Source organism: Poecilia reticulata, linkage group LG8, assembly GCF_000633615.1.
Source record: "Poecilia reticulata strain Guanapo linkage group LG8, Guppy_female_1.0+MT, whole genome shotgun sequence".
Taxonomy (NCBI): Eukaryota; Metazoa; Chordata; class Actinopteri; order Cyprinodontiformes; family Poeciliidae; genus Poecilia; species Poecilia reticulata.
In genome coordinates this window covers 13,509,562-13,527,492 of record NC_024338.1, presented here as the reverse complement: position 1 = coordinate 13,527,492, position 17,931 = coordinate 13,509,562, and the positions used below count along the sequence as shown (strand labels likewise).

At 38.6% G+C, this 17,931-nt stretch overlaps 1 protein-coding gene across 1 annotated transcript in view; it reads left to right on the top strand.

Annotated features, from left to right (window-relative positions):
- Positions 1-16,664, top strand: part of gcgra (glucagon receptor a) — a 37,912-nt gene extending 21,248 nt beyond the window's left edge. The window contains exons 2-14 of the mRNA XM_008416097.2: positions 3,085-3,231; positions 4,454-4,550; positions 5,481-5,588; positions 5,691-5,785; positions 6,086-6,180; positions 6,532-6,709; positions 7,816-7,975; positions 8,169-8,229; positions 8,653-8,722; positions 11,630-11,718; positions 11,801-11,945; positions 12,841-12,882; positions 12,976-16,664. Of these exons, the coding sequence (XP_008414319.1) occupies positions 3,178-3,231; positions 4,454-4,550; positions 5,481-5,588; positions 5,691-5,785; positions 6,086-6,180; positions 6,532-6,709; positions 7,816-7,975; positions 8,169-8,229; positions 8,653-8,722; positions 11,630-11,718; positions 11,801-11,945; positions 12,841-12,882; positions 12,976-13,338 (1,557 nt within the window). The 5' untranslated portion in view covers positions 3,085-3,177 and the 3' untranslated portion in view covers positions 13,339-16,664. The remainder of the gene's footprint in view (positions 1-3,084; positions 3,232-4,453; positions 4,551-5,480; positions 5,589-5,690; positions 5,786-6,085; positions 6,181-6,531; positions 6,710-7,815; positions 7,976-8,168; positions 8,230-8,652; positions 8,723-11,629; positions 11,719-11,800; positions 11,946-12,840; positions 12,883-12,975) is intronic.
- The last annotated feature ends 1,267 nt before the right edge of the window (positions 16,665-17,931 follow it).

Genomic DNA, 17,931 nt, shown 5'->3' with positions numbered 1-17,931 from the left:
GGTCAGCTCAGCCTGTGCCTTCACGGCCCCTCAGCTGTCCTCCAACCTGAAATCAAGACGCGCAGAAGTAACAGAAAAAGCTCGGGGATATTTGCTGTAACCTAGAGTTAGTGATGCTAAACAACATGTTTCCTGACGGACCTGTGGAAATATCTCCGGGTGCAGCAGCAGCTCCACCAAGCTATTAAAACAGCCGGATTTACAAGCCTTATTAGCCTCACACCTTGGCGCTCATTAGTCCTGCCTCAGCTCTCACTACATGCGCCATGTGGCCCTAATTATCCTGCAGTGAAGACACCCAAACACGTCCAATCTTCTGAATAACAGACACAGTTTGTTTATAAAAAATATAAATCTTTGCAACTTTAGCAATATTGTCTATTATAAGCGACGTTTTTACCTTCAGCTTCACAAATGAGCCAGTGGGAGATCTTTACATTATGATTTTTACATATTTCTTTTAATTGTATTCGAATGAGCTTAATAAACACATTTATATCTTATTGCTTTTGTTTTAAAGAAAAGCAATAATTAGTCATTTTGCTGTTAAATATTATATTATTAGCTTGTGTTATCCTTTTGGTATTGATATTTAAGCTGTAGAATAATATTTAGCGGCATGTGACTGCATGCTTCATACAGCCAGAGGAAACTCCAGTCTCTCCAACATGTTTTCGGGAATTATCTCCCTGAAAGAATATTAAGCCGAGAAATGGCCTGACAGAAGATTTCTGTGGTTTTCGAAACATGACTTATTAAAACCTCAGTGTGTCGTGAAACAGGCCCAAGCATAATCAGCAGTGGTGCAAGCGATGCAGACGAAAAGCAAATCAAAGCCGTAAATGATCAAATTTGTTGTAGTAGAAGAGATTTTCTCCTAAGAGAGATACCGTAAATTTTAAATAATATTCTATATCACGGTCATTACTCCTGCAACTCTTCTTTTTTTAAAACATAGTAATGTGGTCAGAGGCCAGGTTGGGATAGTTTCTTTTTTTTTTCTCCCCCACACTTTGCCAAACCCCGATCTCTCTGTTTCCCTTCCTTTCGTAATCTCTCCTGTGGGGATCACTTTCGTTAATCATTGTGTGTCTTTAGTGCTAAGTTGCACAACGTGGTGCAAGACGGGTGACTGGGGAAAACTTGTTTCTGAATCTGTTACCTACTAGGGGARAGAGAGTGTGTGAAAACATTCTATGTAGTCATTCAACAAGGAGCAGGATGATCTCTGATGTACGCTTCTTCTGTGACTGAAACGATTAATCGGAATAATCGTTGAATCTGTTATTGAAATAATCATCGACTAATTCAGTAGTTTGATCATTAACCGGAGTAGATAGACTCAAAACAAAGGCCATATGCTGAAAGAACAACATGCAATAATTAAGCCAAAACTATGCAAGAAATAAATACATTTTATTATTTATTCCGTAAAAGCTAAATCTCCTAGTAAGCACCTTTTAGCTATCAAATTTTGAATTGGTTAATCCATAAGTAATGAACAAATTATCCCTACACTGTGTTGATGTTAATTAGAGCAGAAAGAGTTGAGCTTTTTGCATTTTGGGGTTTATAGTAGTTTTACCTTCTGATGCAACTTTTGCTACAAATTATAAAGTGTACACTAAAGTATATTTCAGGCAATATGGTGTTTATTTTCTTATTTCAAAAATGAATTTAATTATCTGTTTATTTGCCTCTTTTATTACATAAAAAGACTTAAGTGGTGGAATGAAAAATCTGCAGAATGTGCCACTTTTTTAAAAATCTAATTAATCAATTAATTGTCAGAAGAATTGATGAAATAATTGATTTTTAAAATAATTGTGACAGCCCATGCAATGGGATGCAGGATGAAACCCAAATTACATCTGGCTAGTCTCTGGTAAAACGTAATATTTCACAACATTTGCAGCTTTCAGACGCAGAGTGTGGCTCATAATAAGTTGTTTTCATAATATTGGCTTTTGCTCAGCCTCAGACTGTTGCAGAAACATTTYATAAACAAAGATTGCTGACCAAATTATATCTGATTGTGTGGAAATGTGGAAGAGTCTGCGCTCTTATATCAGCGGTACCGATCCTGACCCGATGTCGAGCCAGACAACAGCCGCTTTGAGAAAATACTCAAATRMKYCWGTGCTGCTGCTAATGCATCCAGCGGTTATTACACTGCACAGTCCATTTAGAAAGTTGGTTTCTTGGGTTTAGATTTAATCGTATTTGACTTTCTAGGAGAGCAGTAAAAGGTGGTTAGAACATTCCAGCTGCAGTTTGAGGCAATGTTTCAGTGTCTTGTTGTTGACAGCTTAGAAAGCAGAGTGACAGTGTTGAATATGGACTTTCTGGACTCCATGCATCACAACCTGTCCGTCTGTCATGACACACTGTTCTTATCTGTTGCACAAATACCAGTAAGCTAAATACATCAGCATGACCCCCGTCCTCTAGTGCGCCACRGAACTAGAACAGAATGGAATTTGAAACGTTTTAGCCAAAAATGTTTCTATGGTCAAGGTGTTTTTTGCAGAAACGTTTCAGATTTCGTTCCGTTCTCCGGCTTCGCTYGAGTCCRTCGGGAGCTGGAGGTGATCGATGGCCAGGTGAGTGACCTCTGGCACACACTGAGACACACTCAACCAAACACTGATCGGTTTTAACGAGAAAGCGCAGCCAGCTGCGAGTCACTGAGCGAGTGCAGCTCCTCTCTGCTGTGACCGACTCTCTCTGATAGAAGTAGCAGCAGTTCCTGGAGGCTTTTGACCTTGTACTTATTGTCCTGAACAACTTGGTGCTTTATTCAGCTGCCAAGCTTTGCTTTTWAAAACRAAGACTGAATTAGGACTTATCGTGCTCCCAGTGGATGCTCTTTCTTCTCCAAATTAGCCTGTTTAGATAAACGTAGATTTCAATTATGTTTTTTTGTTTTCATTTGCCTGCCTTCTAAATCTGGGAAAATTGCACTGGTGTAGACACGACCCAACCTTTTCCTGTTTTGGTCATCTTGTTATGTGGGGCTAATATGAGTCAAGTTAATGTGTTTTCAATGAGCTTTGATGGATCGTGTGTCTCTGTGTCCCTCAGGCTGTGTGGCGCGTGTAGATAAGCCCCTTATGAGGTGAAAAGCCCTCCCCATCCTGCAGTCTCCCCTCCCAGCACCACCAGCAGGAATAAGGGATGTCACGGCTGTTCCTCTTTTTGGCAGTCCTCATCGTCTCGTGCAGCATCCAGGTAGGTCACAGAAGTAGCTCTTTGGCATAAACCAGGTCTTCTCAAACTTTTTCCGGCTCAGGACCACTCAAGCCATTTAACAAACACTCACGGACCACCTAGCTTGAAATTTACCCGCAATGATGCATCTATATATGTACAACCATAAATGCAWATATTAGTCTTCGACAAAGCCACAAATTGTTTCAGAATTACAGATTYTGAAAGTTTGGATCCTAAGCTTTCCAATGATGCCAAACACATGGAAATAAAAAAACAATAATAAGTTGTTCTTTACTTCCAAGTGTTGTGTGCATTAATAACATTTAGGGCTATTTGTAATTTAGAAGCACAATTAAAGAAAAAACAGACGTGGGTTGCTTTGCCAGAAACAAAAATCCAATTCTACTCCGTTAATTGTAAAATAAGCACTTCTCCACTGACCTTTCATCTTTAGCAACAAGCTTCAAATCTTTGACGTTGGAAGGCCTCTGTGCCATCATCCTTATCTTTAGCTCCTTCTGTAGTTTCTTTATTGGACTCTGAGATCATCCAGAGTGTGAAACTTTTTTGTTGTTTTATTTTTAATAGGACTTTGTTCTGTGGCCATTCTTTAATCATCTTCATAAGATTTATAAAACAACTACAACAAAAATCAGTGTTTTCAGTCAGAGGCTTCTTTTGAATCACTGTAATACAGACTGCTACAGGAGATCTTTCCTGCTCACAGCGATCAGCATCTACAAGAACTTTGAAGATTTCGATAAGTTATAATAACATTCAGTTTCCCTATGGGATTGATGAGTTGTTGTTGTTTTTTTTGCACCAGATACTAAACAAATCTTTTACACAACTCTAACATGTAAAAAATTATAACAGAACATTCAAGCTCTTACTTTTCACACTTTGCCATATGGATCTATAATCAGATGTTGCTAAACTGACACAAAACTGAATCAAAGCTATTTTTTTTTCTTTCTAGCAACAGCAGAAATGGAAATACAAGTAAAAAACTTTAGGAGGAGCATGAAAAGAGCAATTATTTAGATATTGTATATAAACTTTATCTACAGTCAAATTAATATATTACAATTTACTAACATGTTGTTTTTGTTGGAACCATGTTTTTTTAACAGTTTAATTGAACTGTTTACTTGGTCTGATCACAGCATCCACAGGTAGCAGATCTTTAGGACATCACTGCACCTTTTTATTGAATTTTCTCCTGCGTGTGTCTAATCAGATGTCTCCTGCTGCTACCCTGGATAAACTGAAGGATGACTGGAAGCGGTATAGGACAGAATGTGAATACAACAACAGTCAATACCYGCCCAGCAGTGGTGAGCTTTAGATATTGGGTTTGTTTTGTATTTATTTATTTTATTTTCATTCCTGGCTTATTGCTACTGCAGAACCTTCAGAGGAAAATTTGCAGTAAAGTCAGTTTTTGCCTTGTGTCACAAACCAGGTTTGCACCAGTTCCACCTTTGTAAGTTAAAGATGACATGAATCACATAATGTGGAATCAAGAAATTTGTGAAGTATCAGGTGTAGAAGAGTTATGATCTCTTAACACATGGAAACGGAGAACAAACAATGTGTCATTTTATTTCTTTTGCCATTTTTGACTTGTGTTTTGTTTCATTTGAGTCAAACAATATCAATTTGACCAAAGTTGTGTGATCTAGTGGTTAAGTTAAGGATTCAAAAAGACTTGAAACTAACCTTTTGTGCAACTGAGCAAAAAAAAGAAGTAAAAGAAAGTAGGATTTAAGAACAGGAAGTGTAACAGCTGTCAAACTACTTGTGAACTCTGGGTGAGAAGTAAGAAGTGAGAAAGTCTTTGACAATTAGGTGAATTTTGCTCTTCAGGTGCATTACTCCCCGTTAGGAAGTTCTGCCTCATCTTTTAAAACAAGCTGCTTCCCACACTTTATACAAAATTGTACCTCTCGGCTCTCCAACACGGCAGCTCTCGTATAACGTCCCTGCTGTTCCATTAGTGTGAGAGCAGCTAAACAGCTATAGAGAACATAGGATACATTACTTTGTCCCCCTGAGCTTCTAGCTGTCTATACTCTCACAAGCATGACTGATGTCCACTGATGAGAGACATAATGACACGTGGAAAGGATGATTTTGAGGAAAGACCGCAACGTTCCAGCAGACGTTACTTCAAAAGAGCTTTTTGAAACTTAAACAGTCAAAAACGAGCATCTGAGGGTGATATTAATGTTGTTTTTACTTTATTTCATTGTTTTCACCCTCAGGTCTTGTGTGCAACAGGACGTTTGATGACTATGCCTGCTGGCCCGATGGACTCCCCAACACCACCGTCAGTGTGGAGTGCCCGTGGTATTTGCCGTGGTACCATAAAGGTCAGAAAAAAAACTGATGATATCTGTTAGAAACAGACAGCTGTCTGTGATGATGAGATTTTCTGTTTAAAACCTGTGTTTGTGTGTGTTTTCTGCACATAGTTCAACATGGCATGGTGTATCAGGACTGTGATGCCAACGGCCAGTGGGTGACTAAGTACAATACCACTGAGTGTGAAATCCATAGCACAAACCAGGTGAGAAAAATATGTAAACATAATTATTTTAAGAGATACAAGGGTAACACAAATATTTTATAAGCAGAAAAACAATTTTACTGACATTTAATATATTTTTAATGTGTTAATTGTTAAGTGAAAGGTGGCTTAAATACAAAGAACGCTTGGATATCAGGGGATTGCAAAGATTAAATTAAAAAAAATATATTGAAAATGGTACTTACAAAACCCAAAAATAAGAAAGTAAGTTATTATAACGCTGTGCTAAACTCTCTTTAATTTCTAACCTGTCGTGTTTCTTTATTCGTTGTTTTGCAGATTTATTACAGATGTATCCGGATCATGTACACAGTGGGTTACTCCTTGTCCTTGGTGGCGCTGGTTCTGGCTCTTGGTATTCTTATATTTTTCAGGTACTATTTATCATCAAGAAATTTATTGTCATTTTTTTTACAACAAAGAAAAAGAATCAGTCAACTTTAAACCAGCTGACTGATTTTTTTTTTTAAGTGCAATGCTGTCATCAGTATCTTACCTGCCGTGGACAGTAATATCACATGACTGTTTATTTGGGGGAAAAAACAACAATAAATAGTTTGACAGCAATCTACTGCAGGTAAGATACTGACTGCTGATACAAATTCCAGGAAAGAACCAAGGTGGAACAAAAACCAAACAATTTCTCTGAGTTGAAATGAGTATTTTTGAGCAATCCAAAGCAATTCAGTCTTTACGCCTGTCTTGTTTTGTTTCGTTTTTGTTAGAAAACTTCACTGCATGAGGAACAACATCCACATGAACCTGTTTGCTTCCTTCATCCTGCGAGCCCTTTCGGTCCTAATCAAAGATGCTCTGCTGGAGGCCAACTTCACATCGCAAAAGATCAGCGGAGACAGGGACCAGGGGTTCCCCAGTGAATCGATACCCCCAGTGGAGCTGCTGGTAAGCATGGAAGTGTACTACGAAGAAAACCTAATAGTCCATAATGAAAGTTCTGGGTTCATAAAAACACTGTCAATCTTTTCAGGAGGTTAATTATGAAATTGTTCTGAATTATTTCTCCCGTATTTGCTCTTGTATCTGTTTATAACTTCAATTCTGTGCAATGAATTTATTCTTTGTCCATCTTAGTAAGATATTTAATCATCTGACAATACGCTGGTGAAGATCTTTACTGGAATGAAAAACAAGTGGGGCTAATTACTAGATGGAGAAAAGCTGAGAGAAAGCAGAAACTCAGAAAACAAAAACCATATGACTAAAAGTTGGGAAACTGAGAAATAGGTGAAGCAGCAAAAACAGAAAGTAAACGGAACGCTGTGCACAAAAAAAGAACCAGACGGCCAAACTAAAACATGAACTGAGATCTACAAAGAAACATTACACAAAAATATGCAACAATATTCACAGGATCAAAAACCCACAGAGAAATATGTAAAAGTAGTCCGAACAAAGTAATCAATAATAAGTCAGACTGCTGCAAAATAAAACTTTTTCCTGATATTACAACAATATGAGGCGATGCAAGACAAATTTTTATTGCAGCAGCAGCCTTAAAGATCAGCTAAGTCCTACTGGTTTGGTTGGTGATTCTCACTTGGAGGAAGCTTTAATCTGAGATTCTGCCTGACAATCAAAACAAATGCTCTCTTTTGAACTGGACACCTGTGTGGGGCGTACGTAAAAATTCCTGACCTCATTCAGCCAAAAGTGAGTCAAAAGTTAGTCAGTTGCCACGGTTACTCTGCTGAAGATGTGCAACGTTGTCACAAATGTCTTGTCAGGGCATGTCAAAAGCCAATAGCTCGAAGATAGTAATACAAGCTAATTATGTACAAAAGAAAGATGACGCTTTCCGTTGTGTGCTGAGCTGTGTGGCACAGCTGGCTGTGAAAGTCGCTGCTTTTGTAGAATCCGATCGCCTTCAGTACAACGCCTGGATCGCGCTGCCAGAAAAGGAGATCCCATCTGCGGCGGCTCTGATCCTGACCACGTTCAGCTGAAAATGCATGTGTAGTTTTGTGAAACTTCCCTCTGCTCTCTTGCAGACCACAATTAGCTGTCGCACTGCCTTGGTGATGATGCAGTACAGCATCATGGCCAACAGCTACTGGCTGCTGGTGGAAGGCATCTACCTCCACAACCTGCTGGTCATTACCGTGTTCACGGAGAGGAACTACTTCAAAATCTACCTGTGCATCGGTTGGGGTAAGCGTCTGGATATGAGGATGTGCGTCTGCAAGTTCAGCATATAATCTGTTTTATTCTTATTTATTTATATGAATAAATCAATTTAATAACGAAAACGGAAGCTAACAGGCTTAGCGATGGCTTGAAATCGGAAGGTTGTAAACAAAGGTTTCTCATTTTGCAACATCCATTTTTCTATTTTTTTTTACAGGAACACCATTAATATTCCTTGTTCCCTGGGCAGTCTCTAAATATTTATATGAAAATAAAGAGTAAGTATATCTTCTTCTTTTACTTTTAGTTTTAAAAGCAATATTTCTTATGTGACCATACTAAGATGTTTTCAGAAGGTGGTTTAGTGAACTCTAAATGTGTGATTAAAATTTACAACAGCTTGTTGCTGCTCTGAGGTGAAAATAAATTATCTCATGGTCAGGAGTTAAAACATTAAAATGTCAGAAATATTTAATGTTCGTCGTCAGGCCCTTGTTGCGCACCGCTTGGAGGTAAACGGAGTTACAGGAATTTCAAAGCCACACTTTCTAAACGCTGAGAAAACGATTCATCAGCCAACATGAGACTCGGCTGCAAATCTCAGAACAAGGAAGCTATAAATTACAGAGCAAATGTCCAAGAAGCATGTAAGAAATGTCCTGCAGTCGCTGCTGTTTCCTTCAATGTGTTTCTGTTTTCAGGTGCTGGGAGCAGAACACAGACATGAATATCTGGTGGATAATCCGAGCGCCGATACTGCTTGGCGTTGTGGTAATTTTCTGCAACATCCATTTTACATTTCTATTTTTGTTGTTGTTGTTGTTCAAATTCAGCACAAACGTAATCCCAAGAAAACTCCAAATCCACGACTGGCATCTTGCATTTCCACTTGACTGCACAGTGTTTTTGTCAAAATGTACCCTATGCAAAATTAAGACCAGCTCATTTATTTATGAAGTGAGAAAGGTTGGCTGTGCTTCAGATCTAACGTCTGGGAAGCATGTTAGGCCTCCTAGGATTCTGGGTTAAACAAATACAATTATCATGCATTTTGTTCAGCGACACAGACCGTGGGCTTTGTGAGGGTCAGTTCAGAGCGTTCATGTTGCTCCAGTCGGTCATGCTTGCCAGACATCCTGGCATTTTCCATGCATTAATCGTCCTGCTAAGTGGCCTGTATCCCGCAGGAATTCCTGTGTCGGAATTGTTTGTAGGAATGGTGGGGCCGGCCCTCATCCCAGAGTTTCCCTCGTTGTTCTGATCCCACCGGCTTTTTTTGTTTTTGTTTTGTTTTTTTGAGCTTCGCATCAGAGCAGAAAAAGCCGAAACACTTCCAGAATTGGCAAACTGTTTACGAAAAATGTTCATCTTACTTACTTATCCAAAACTGTATCCTAAAAATCCGTTATCTTATTACTCAGGTCACATCTTAAATATTCAAAAAAAATAAATAAATGTTTTTAAATAAACATTTTAGCTTTCATTTCGCTTTGAACAGATAGAGATTAGAGTCATGCGTCCAAATTAAGTCCAGAATACTTTCCTAATTTAATCCTCGCAGAACGAACATGTTAAAGGTCACATCCAAATGCATGCTCATCAGAAAAGCGCCGACTGTGTTTAAATACAATTCCAGCTGACATAGAAAAGCCAAAATATGTTCCAGTGATTCATTGTTTTACATCTAATCTGCATGTGTTGGTCAGAGATAGATTCAGTTTGACAAGAAGCTTCAGTTTTTTTAATTTAGTTGTTGTAAAAACGAGCTGCAGTTGCTGTTTGCGTGCTAACCAGATATTCTCTTCTTTAATTTCAGAGTATTTGAAACCAAAATTTTTTTTCTTAGAGGCATTGGTTAGGCACTAAGAATCTGATTGTTTTGAACATGATAGTTTAATTAGATGTTCCCATTTGCCCTGAACAAAGTAAGTTAGGTAAAACAATAAGAACTGTGTTTACATAGAACGAGCAGAGGCTTTAAAGTATTTGGACCAGATTGTTAGAAGTTGCATAAGAAGCTGTTGTTTACTTGCAGTGGATAAAAAACCCTTAAGATTTGAAAATGTTGTCCGTGGCAATTGGCCTAATTTCAGAAAATGTAATGCCCATCTGTAGTTTTTTTTCCTTTGTTATTTTCAAGTTTAATCAACTAAACAAATCTTTACAACATTAACATGACCAAGAAAATAAATGTTTATGATTAATATTTTGGTGATAGTGATTCACTGGCAATAATCGGCAGGCAACTGGAATCAATCGATCATCAGAGTGGCTCTTTTCTCTTTTGAAAACCTCTGCAGAGTCTTTACCGCAGCTTTTTTGTTTCAAGGTTGTTATTTAAGTATAAATTCAGCTGTTCTCACCGGGCCTCAGAGGTTTTCTAAAGAACGTCGGGGAACAAAAATGCATCGCAAAAAAGATCACAGAAGAGAGGTCGGGAATGAACGTGCTGGAGAAGTTTAATCTTTAGAAATCTTTGTGGGGTAATATTCAATCCATCATCTGAGAATGAAAAAGTAATGGCACAGCCACAAACCTGCCACGACATGGTTGCTCATCTAAACTAGAAAGCCTGGCAAGGAGCGCATTAATTAGAGGAACGGCAAGAAGCACAATGTTGTCTCTGGAGGAGCTCCAGAGATCCACAGTGCAGAAGTAGGATAATCTGCTGACTGGGCAATTAACTGGGCTATTAGTGTTACGCTCGTCTTTCTGGAAGAGTGTCAGCGGCAAGAGCGGGGTGAACATAAAAGCACAGCACGCTTTTCAGATTGTCTGTTGTTTATTACATCAATAAAAAACACACTGAAGTGTGTGATAGTAACATGAGAAATATGGAAAGATTTAAAGTGTGTGAAGAGTTTCGCAAAGCACTCGTTAACCCCGAGCCACCACCCTGCCTCTAGATATGATGATGCATCCTTCAGATTAGAGGGAATCAAGTTGTTTTTTTTCCCTTCACATTGTCTCACAGGCGGTAGAGTTCCAACAAAGTTGCGTAATATATTGTTTTTTTTAATCTGGAGGATTTATTCCTGATGCTTATGTGTGTTTTGCCTTTTCAGGGGAAACTTCAGCATTTGCTCTGGAGAACACTTTCTGTATTTTTCATCAAATTTATTAACATTTAGTGATATTCCTTCAGCAGAGCTTTTCACTTCGTTGGATGTTGCATAACGGCTTTCCTAGCTCACAACAGGCCTCTTTGGGTCATCCACAAACATTATCTTCAGTGGAAGCCCAAGTCTTCTCTTCTCAATCTATACTACAATGTTTACATTTATTTATCGTTGCACAACAGAAAATCGGATAACAACATTAGGGGCCTCTTGAATCAGAAAAGACAGATTTGGCTTTTCCCACCATGCAGGGTCTTTCTCTGCTGGGGTTGGTGGCAAGATTTTAGAAGATACCACTTCTAAAGTCTGTAAGACTCATAGAAACTTGTAAGTTATGAAAAATAATGCAAGGCTAAGTTAACATTTGAAAACAAAATGCCAGAGTCCCTGAAAAAGAATAGCCTGTAAAGAAGAAAAGGTCCTATAATTTTACAATATTTCCAAGTAGCAAAGCAACTTCAGGAAGAAACAGCTATTTTGAAACTCTCTTTTTACATGTTTCATTATGTTTATAATCCATTTTTTGAAGTTTTTTGACAATATCTCCGTCTTTTCACAGATCAACTTTATTATCTTTATACATATCATCAAAATTCTTGTCTCGAAACTTCGAGCACACCAAATGAGATACACAGATTATAAAGTCAGGTAAGTTTAGATGATTAAATCAATCTTTTTAATCACTGTTTCTTAGTTGGAACTTAGTTTATGCTCTTTTTCTACGTCTCAGGTTGGCGAAATCAACTTTAACGCTGATCCCTCTTCTGGGTATCCATCAGATTGTCTTCATCTTCCTGCCGGAGGAGACCACCAACAAGAGCTTGCATTTACATCTCACTAAGCTCTTCATCGACCTCTTTTTCTCCTCCTTCCAGGTTGGAACATGACTTTAARAACAAACGCATTTATTTACACGTCTTAGTCAAATTATTTATGAAGCGATAGCGACAAGAATAAAGAGTTTTGAAGAGTTTAAACTGTCCTGTAAGAAGTCAGTGTCAGAAGGCAATGCATTAAAATAATCTAATCTGCCAATTGATGAGCCAAATAAACCACATAGGAGGGAAGATGGTGTAAAAGAGAACTTTCTGAGTAAAAAAAAAAAAAACATAAGTGCATCTACAGATGTCCCTCAACTGCATGCACTCATTGCAGCTCACTAATTATTACTAACCTAATAGAAAACTTACTATCAATTTTGTCATTATTTTTTATTTCTTATGCATTTGTTTCTCTCCGTGTTCATAAATAATAATCTCACCTCACAATGCGTCTCGTCCGATCAACCCTTCCCAGCTGTGTCCCTCCTCGTTGGGACACAACAGCTGTGTTGCTTTTCACGTAAAAAAAACTCGGAGAAAATTTGTCACAGATATTCTGGATCAGCGTGTGTGTGTGTGCTGTAGGGGAAAATAACGAAAGGAACGAGCAAAGAGAGATGTGGAAGATTACAGTTGAGCCCAAATGTTATTCATACCTCTGGCATATTTAGGTTTGAAATAAGTTTTAATTTTGACAACATGCTTCCTCTGACTGGAAGTAATACGAATGTTTTGGGTTGGCTCGGTCTGAGCCTCGACTTGAAACTCGTGGAGAAACTTTGGTGGGAGCTAAAGATTAGCGTGATGGCCAGGAGGCCCTCCAGCCTCAAAGACTTGGAGCTCAGAAAGCAAAGATAATCAAAATACCAGTGGAAACATGCGAAAGGAGAATTCACCGCTGTAATGCCAATGCAGATGAATTTTGGATAAATATCCATTGTCTTCTCAGGGTCTCCTGGTGGCGATCTTGTACTGTTTTGTCAACAAAGAAGTGAGTTTCCTGAGCTACAATAAATATTTCCAACCTCTGATTGTTATGTCGTCTCATTCCTAACATCTCCTTTATCTTTTCTAATTCCCATAGGTGCAATCTGAGATCCTGAAGAAGTGGAAGCGCTGGAAGCTGGGGAGGAACATCGAGGAGGAATACCGCCACACCTACAGCAATTCCAACAACACCAAGACGGGCAGCCTGCTGAACCACATCCCTCGGCTTCCCCACCTCCCAGACATCGCCAAATCTTCCGGCCCGGTCTGCAGTCCCGAAGAGCAAACGTGGCTCGTGGCTCGCTGCCACAACGGGACGGTCCACGGCAAGGAGACGGAAAACTCCAGCTCGCAGCAGAACGAAGGAGCCAGCAACTGCACCCTTGTGGAGGACATCAGCCAGTCGGAGAAGACGCAGTGCTACGAGGTGCAGAGAGAGAATGTTGAGAGCCACCTCTGAAAGAAACGAGGAGAAAAGGACTTCAGGAAGGAAGTTAGACGGCTTTGAGCTCTGCTGGAGCTCCGACTGAAAGCCCTAGTTGGGTTTTGAAGCGGTGTGCCGACTGAATCACTCGTGGGAGCAGTCGTCAGTCATCAGTGTCACCGGGAGACGCGGCGGCTCTCAGCCCTGTAATAAGACAGCAGTATGGCAGACATCCAGACCAGGGTGCTCAGTGGGCTGCGAGTCTTGTGAATGGATTGTTCTCGGTGTTTTGTCATTTTAATATATGGAGCTGCCGCCCGTTGAACAACTTTACAAACAATATCAAGAAAACACAAATAACTACAATAGAAATAAAAAAAAAGAACACACACCAAGTCTTGGCATGAGTCTCTGCTTCAGTGTTTGCCATTTGACAAATGTGTGTTTTGTGGTACAACAAACTGGACATTGGACTTGCGCACATAATAAACAAGACCAAATGACACAGAACAAGAAGGACAGAAGGGATTGCTTTTTGTACTCTATCTGCTCTGCTCTGGTGCGTGTACGTCGCTATCTTGTTCATACCGATTTTAATGAAACTGTACAGGGAAAGGAAGAAACAAAAAAAACATTCTGGTGACTTTACAGTGAGGCGACCACAGAGTTATTGTGGATGGGAAAAAGGCAGCTGCTCACCCCAGGTCCTACCTGGCGTGGGAAATAAAATAAGGTCGAGGTATAAAGAACTAAATGAATGATGTTGCTTTTCTTTTGGTATTGCTGAGTGTTACAGTTTTATATTGGTCACAGTTGTGAACGTATCAATACCCCTTTTTCACATTTTGTTGCATTACAAAAACACAAATTTTGATGTATTTTGTTGGAATTTTACGTAAAAGGCAAACAGAAAGAAGCACATTACAGGCAAGCTAAAGACAGAATATTTAAGGTTTTTATTTTTGTTTTAAAAATATTAATCTGAAAAGAGTGTTACGTATTCATATCCATGCCACTGTCATTATATTTTAGCTACTCTATGATTTTCTTCCGGCATTGCCCTTTAGAAATATTCCTCTAGGTGCTCCGCTTTGCTGTAACAATCAAATCTGATTTGATTCAGTCTTTTCTTAAAATGTTGTCGAAATACCTCAGATTTAGTTTAATCTGTTTAAAAATATAATTCCTATACAAGTCCTGGTCTTTGTCTGTTGCTTAGAGACCAAGTCTTTCCTTCTTGTACGCCTATCATTGAAGTTAACTCTGATTGCTTAGTTTATTTTTGAGACTTCTTTTAGCTTTCTGCTTTCAGGGTGCACTTGCTTCGGTAAGTAGAGGTCTGCATTCTGGCAGGTGTTTTAAATATCCTCCATGTATAGACTGTTTTCTGGAAAGCAGAATGGCTTATTTTATTCTTTTGAGACCTCTTTAAAGTCAGTATAAGATTCATAAGATCCTACAATATTCATTTGAAAGGTTGCAGACAGTTCTTTAGATCCAACCATGCTGTTCAACTCTCAGTTCAGCAGTCGAAAGCACACCGAGCTAAATGTCTGATGTTTAAAAATACAAACCGCCTTCAAAACGCTGACTAACTGCGATAAGCTTATGTGTACATTTAGTCTTTTAAAACAGGAATTTATGTGGGGTGTCCTAACTTATTTCTCAATACATTGGTGATTGTTATTAACATTTTACAGAAAAATTCAACGGATGGATCTTTCTAAAGGCGATGTTGCACTGGATTTTATTTATCAGATTAGAGGAAGGTAAAGGTGCAAACACAAATTTCAGATTTTTTTTAAATTTGCAAAATTAAAAAGACATGTCTCATCAACAATTTTGGTTGATTTGCCACATAAAATATCAATAAACAGACTGAAGTTTGTGCTTTTAATACGACAAGAGGTAAAAAAAAAAAAAAAAAGCCAAAGGGGTAAGACTGTTTTTGCAAGGCAACGTATACTGTATGTAGAAAAAGTGCCAACCATGTGCCGCTACAATCAATGCAAAAACAAACCAACAAGCAACCAAGTGAAGCCACATTTCCATCACTTCATATTGGATCAGTGTTACTCAAAGTGACCCAGCACCTCCAGAACAGTGTGTGTTTGCAGTATTACTTTGCCAATATAGCAGATATGTAGAGCTATAACTACCATCTTGTGATAATCCTTCACAAAGTGTTAACGTATGCCATAAAGTGACATCAGCTACCGTACAAATGTGAGTCCAAAGGTGCTAGTAATTACAGGCGCCATATTTCTCCATGGACAGTGTTTACCATGCAACCACATCCTGAACAACAGTTGTGTGAAAGTAGAACAAAGCTTCTCCAGTTAGCTTTTAGATGCTAATGCTAGCAGTACAGTTGCTTGTAGATAAAAAGGAATGGCCACCTACAGAGTATTAATCAAGATTTTAGTTCCTTGCAGATCTGCGTGAGCTACCTAACATGACTTTTGTATGAATGACTATTTGCAGTGTTAATTTATAACAGCTAAATGTTACATGCACATACGCGAGTGTTTATATGCATAATTTAGCCTTCTTGTGAATGTGCGTTTATACAGGGTATGAATACTTTTGACATTATTATTCCAGATATGTGGATGTATTACACTAAGAGGAAAATACATCAGCAGCCAAAAGGCTGCTGAAGGAAAACAGAGGAGCACAGAGGTCAAAGGCCGGTACAAATCAGTCCCACTCTGGCATTAAGCAGAACGGGACCACAGGACATTCCCAGAATTCATGCCAATATAGTTCGTAAAGAAGAAAGAGCTCTGTCCTTTATTTGAAAGCCCTGATGGACCTCAGAGCAAATTCGAGCACTACAGCAACATTTTTGTTGTGTCAGATAATTGTTCTGCTCCCAGCCAGTTTCTACCGTTGAGTGGGTAGGAAAAAAAAATAAATGCAAGCGGAAGCTATTTTCCATCAGCATCTGCCGAGGGTTGTCACAGAGCAAGTAGACATCCAATAATTGAGCTGGGAGCACGGTGCTCACACGGGTGCTGCAGAAGTGGAGGGAAATGCTTGCACACTCAAAACAAATGAGTAATGACTGGTTTTGGCAAAAACAGATGCATATTGCTATTTTTATTTCAAAGTAAAAATCTGCATTTTAACAAACTCTGACTTGTAAAGATAGGTTTGGGTCATTCCTCCTCTGCGTCTGAATGTATTCTTGGAAAAGCTCAAATTAATATGTTTCTTTACTCTTCTAGTCATGGTGGTTATGTAAAGTATGAACGGGTCAGTGGAAGCTGACCACATTCAGGTGTAAACAGTCTGTCATATATTGTATTATATCTGTGCAAGTGGTCAAAGAATAAAATTTTATGTATGTGAAATATGAATTTACCTCACTAAGTATTTTGTATCATTAAACACTTAAGACATTAAAGAAAAGAGAAAGGATATGCTGATTAAACTGAGAAGTTCTTTAGTGACAGAGTGTTTTGACTGATTAAGAAGTAGACCTTGCTAAAAAGTTAAGTATTGATTCGTCGTCTGGTCCAGCTCCCGGTTTAAAAGCCACACCAATTAATAATTTTGTGATTAACTTTTTTTTTTCCCCCCCAACACTCATTTTTTAATTTTTTTTTGACTACAGCTCGACTAAAGACTGCCAAATAAACTTTACCAACATATGTACGAAGACTTTAACTTCACAGTACATATTATGACCAGACAACAGTATTCCAAACTGTGCCATTTTAAAAACAACACTGATTATGTAAAAGTAAACAATATGCTTGTGCAAAACACTTTAAATTAGCGAGCTCTGGAGTGTTTCTGTAAAACAGCAGAAGCAACTAAAACGTTCATGTTTGTATGAGCAGTAAGTCTAAGTACATTCAGCACATGTATTCAACAATGGGAGCAAAAAGCTGACTGAACGACCAGGCAAATTCATAGGTGGTGATGAGAAATTCATTTTTGTTTTCGGTTTTATGTTTTAAAGGATCATTTATAATTAGCAAATGCTTTTGTAAACAACATGGGGTTCCTCAGCAGTGGCATTTGCAAGATGCCGCTTGTGGCAACCAATTCAGTGTGAATAGTCAGAGAGTTATTATTGCCTTTAGTTTCTTATTAGCTGCTGAACAAAGTGGAGATAAACAATCTACTGTAACACAGCGTTTATCCTGGGCCACTGGAGCACAGCACTGTYTCTTCCTGTTATTGTTGYTTCAGATCATTCATCTCTTCATCCCTTTCTACTTAATGCTGATCTGAGGATAACAGGATGGATTGTTTACACCTGCAAGTATGCTCGCATTGTGTTTATCTGCTGAACACAGGTTTGTGTCAGAACTCTGAGTTAAAACAAGATCAGTGCTGAAAGCAGTGCTGTTTTGTCGTCAGAAGATGCGACGGACACAGCTTGTTGTGTTTTTAGTGTTCCCATAAAATCAACACCACAATATCTTGGCATAAAAAATACCAAGCAAGCCAAAATTATGTTATGGTGAATTTTATTAAAAAAAAATATTATATTAAGTACAACTCCACATATCAAATCAGCAAATCAGGACTTAAAACATAAAACTTTTCCCATATGTGGCAGTGATGAGTGTTTTTAACATCAAAGTACAATTAAAAATGTGTTTTTCACACATG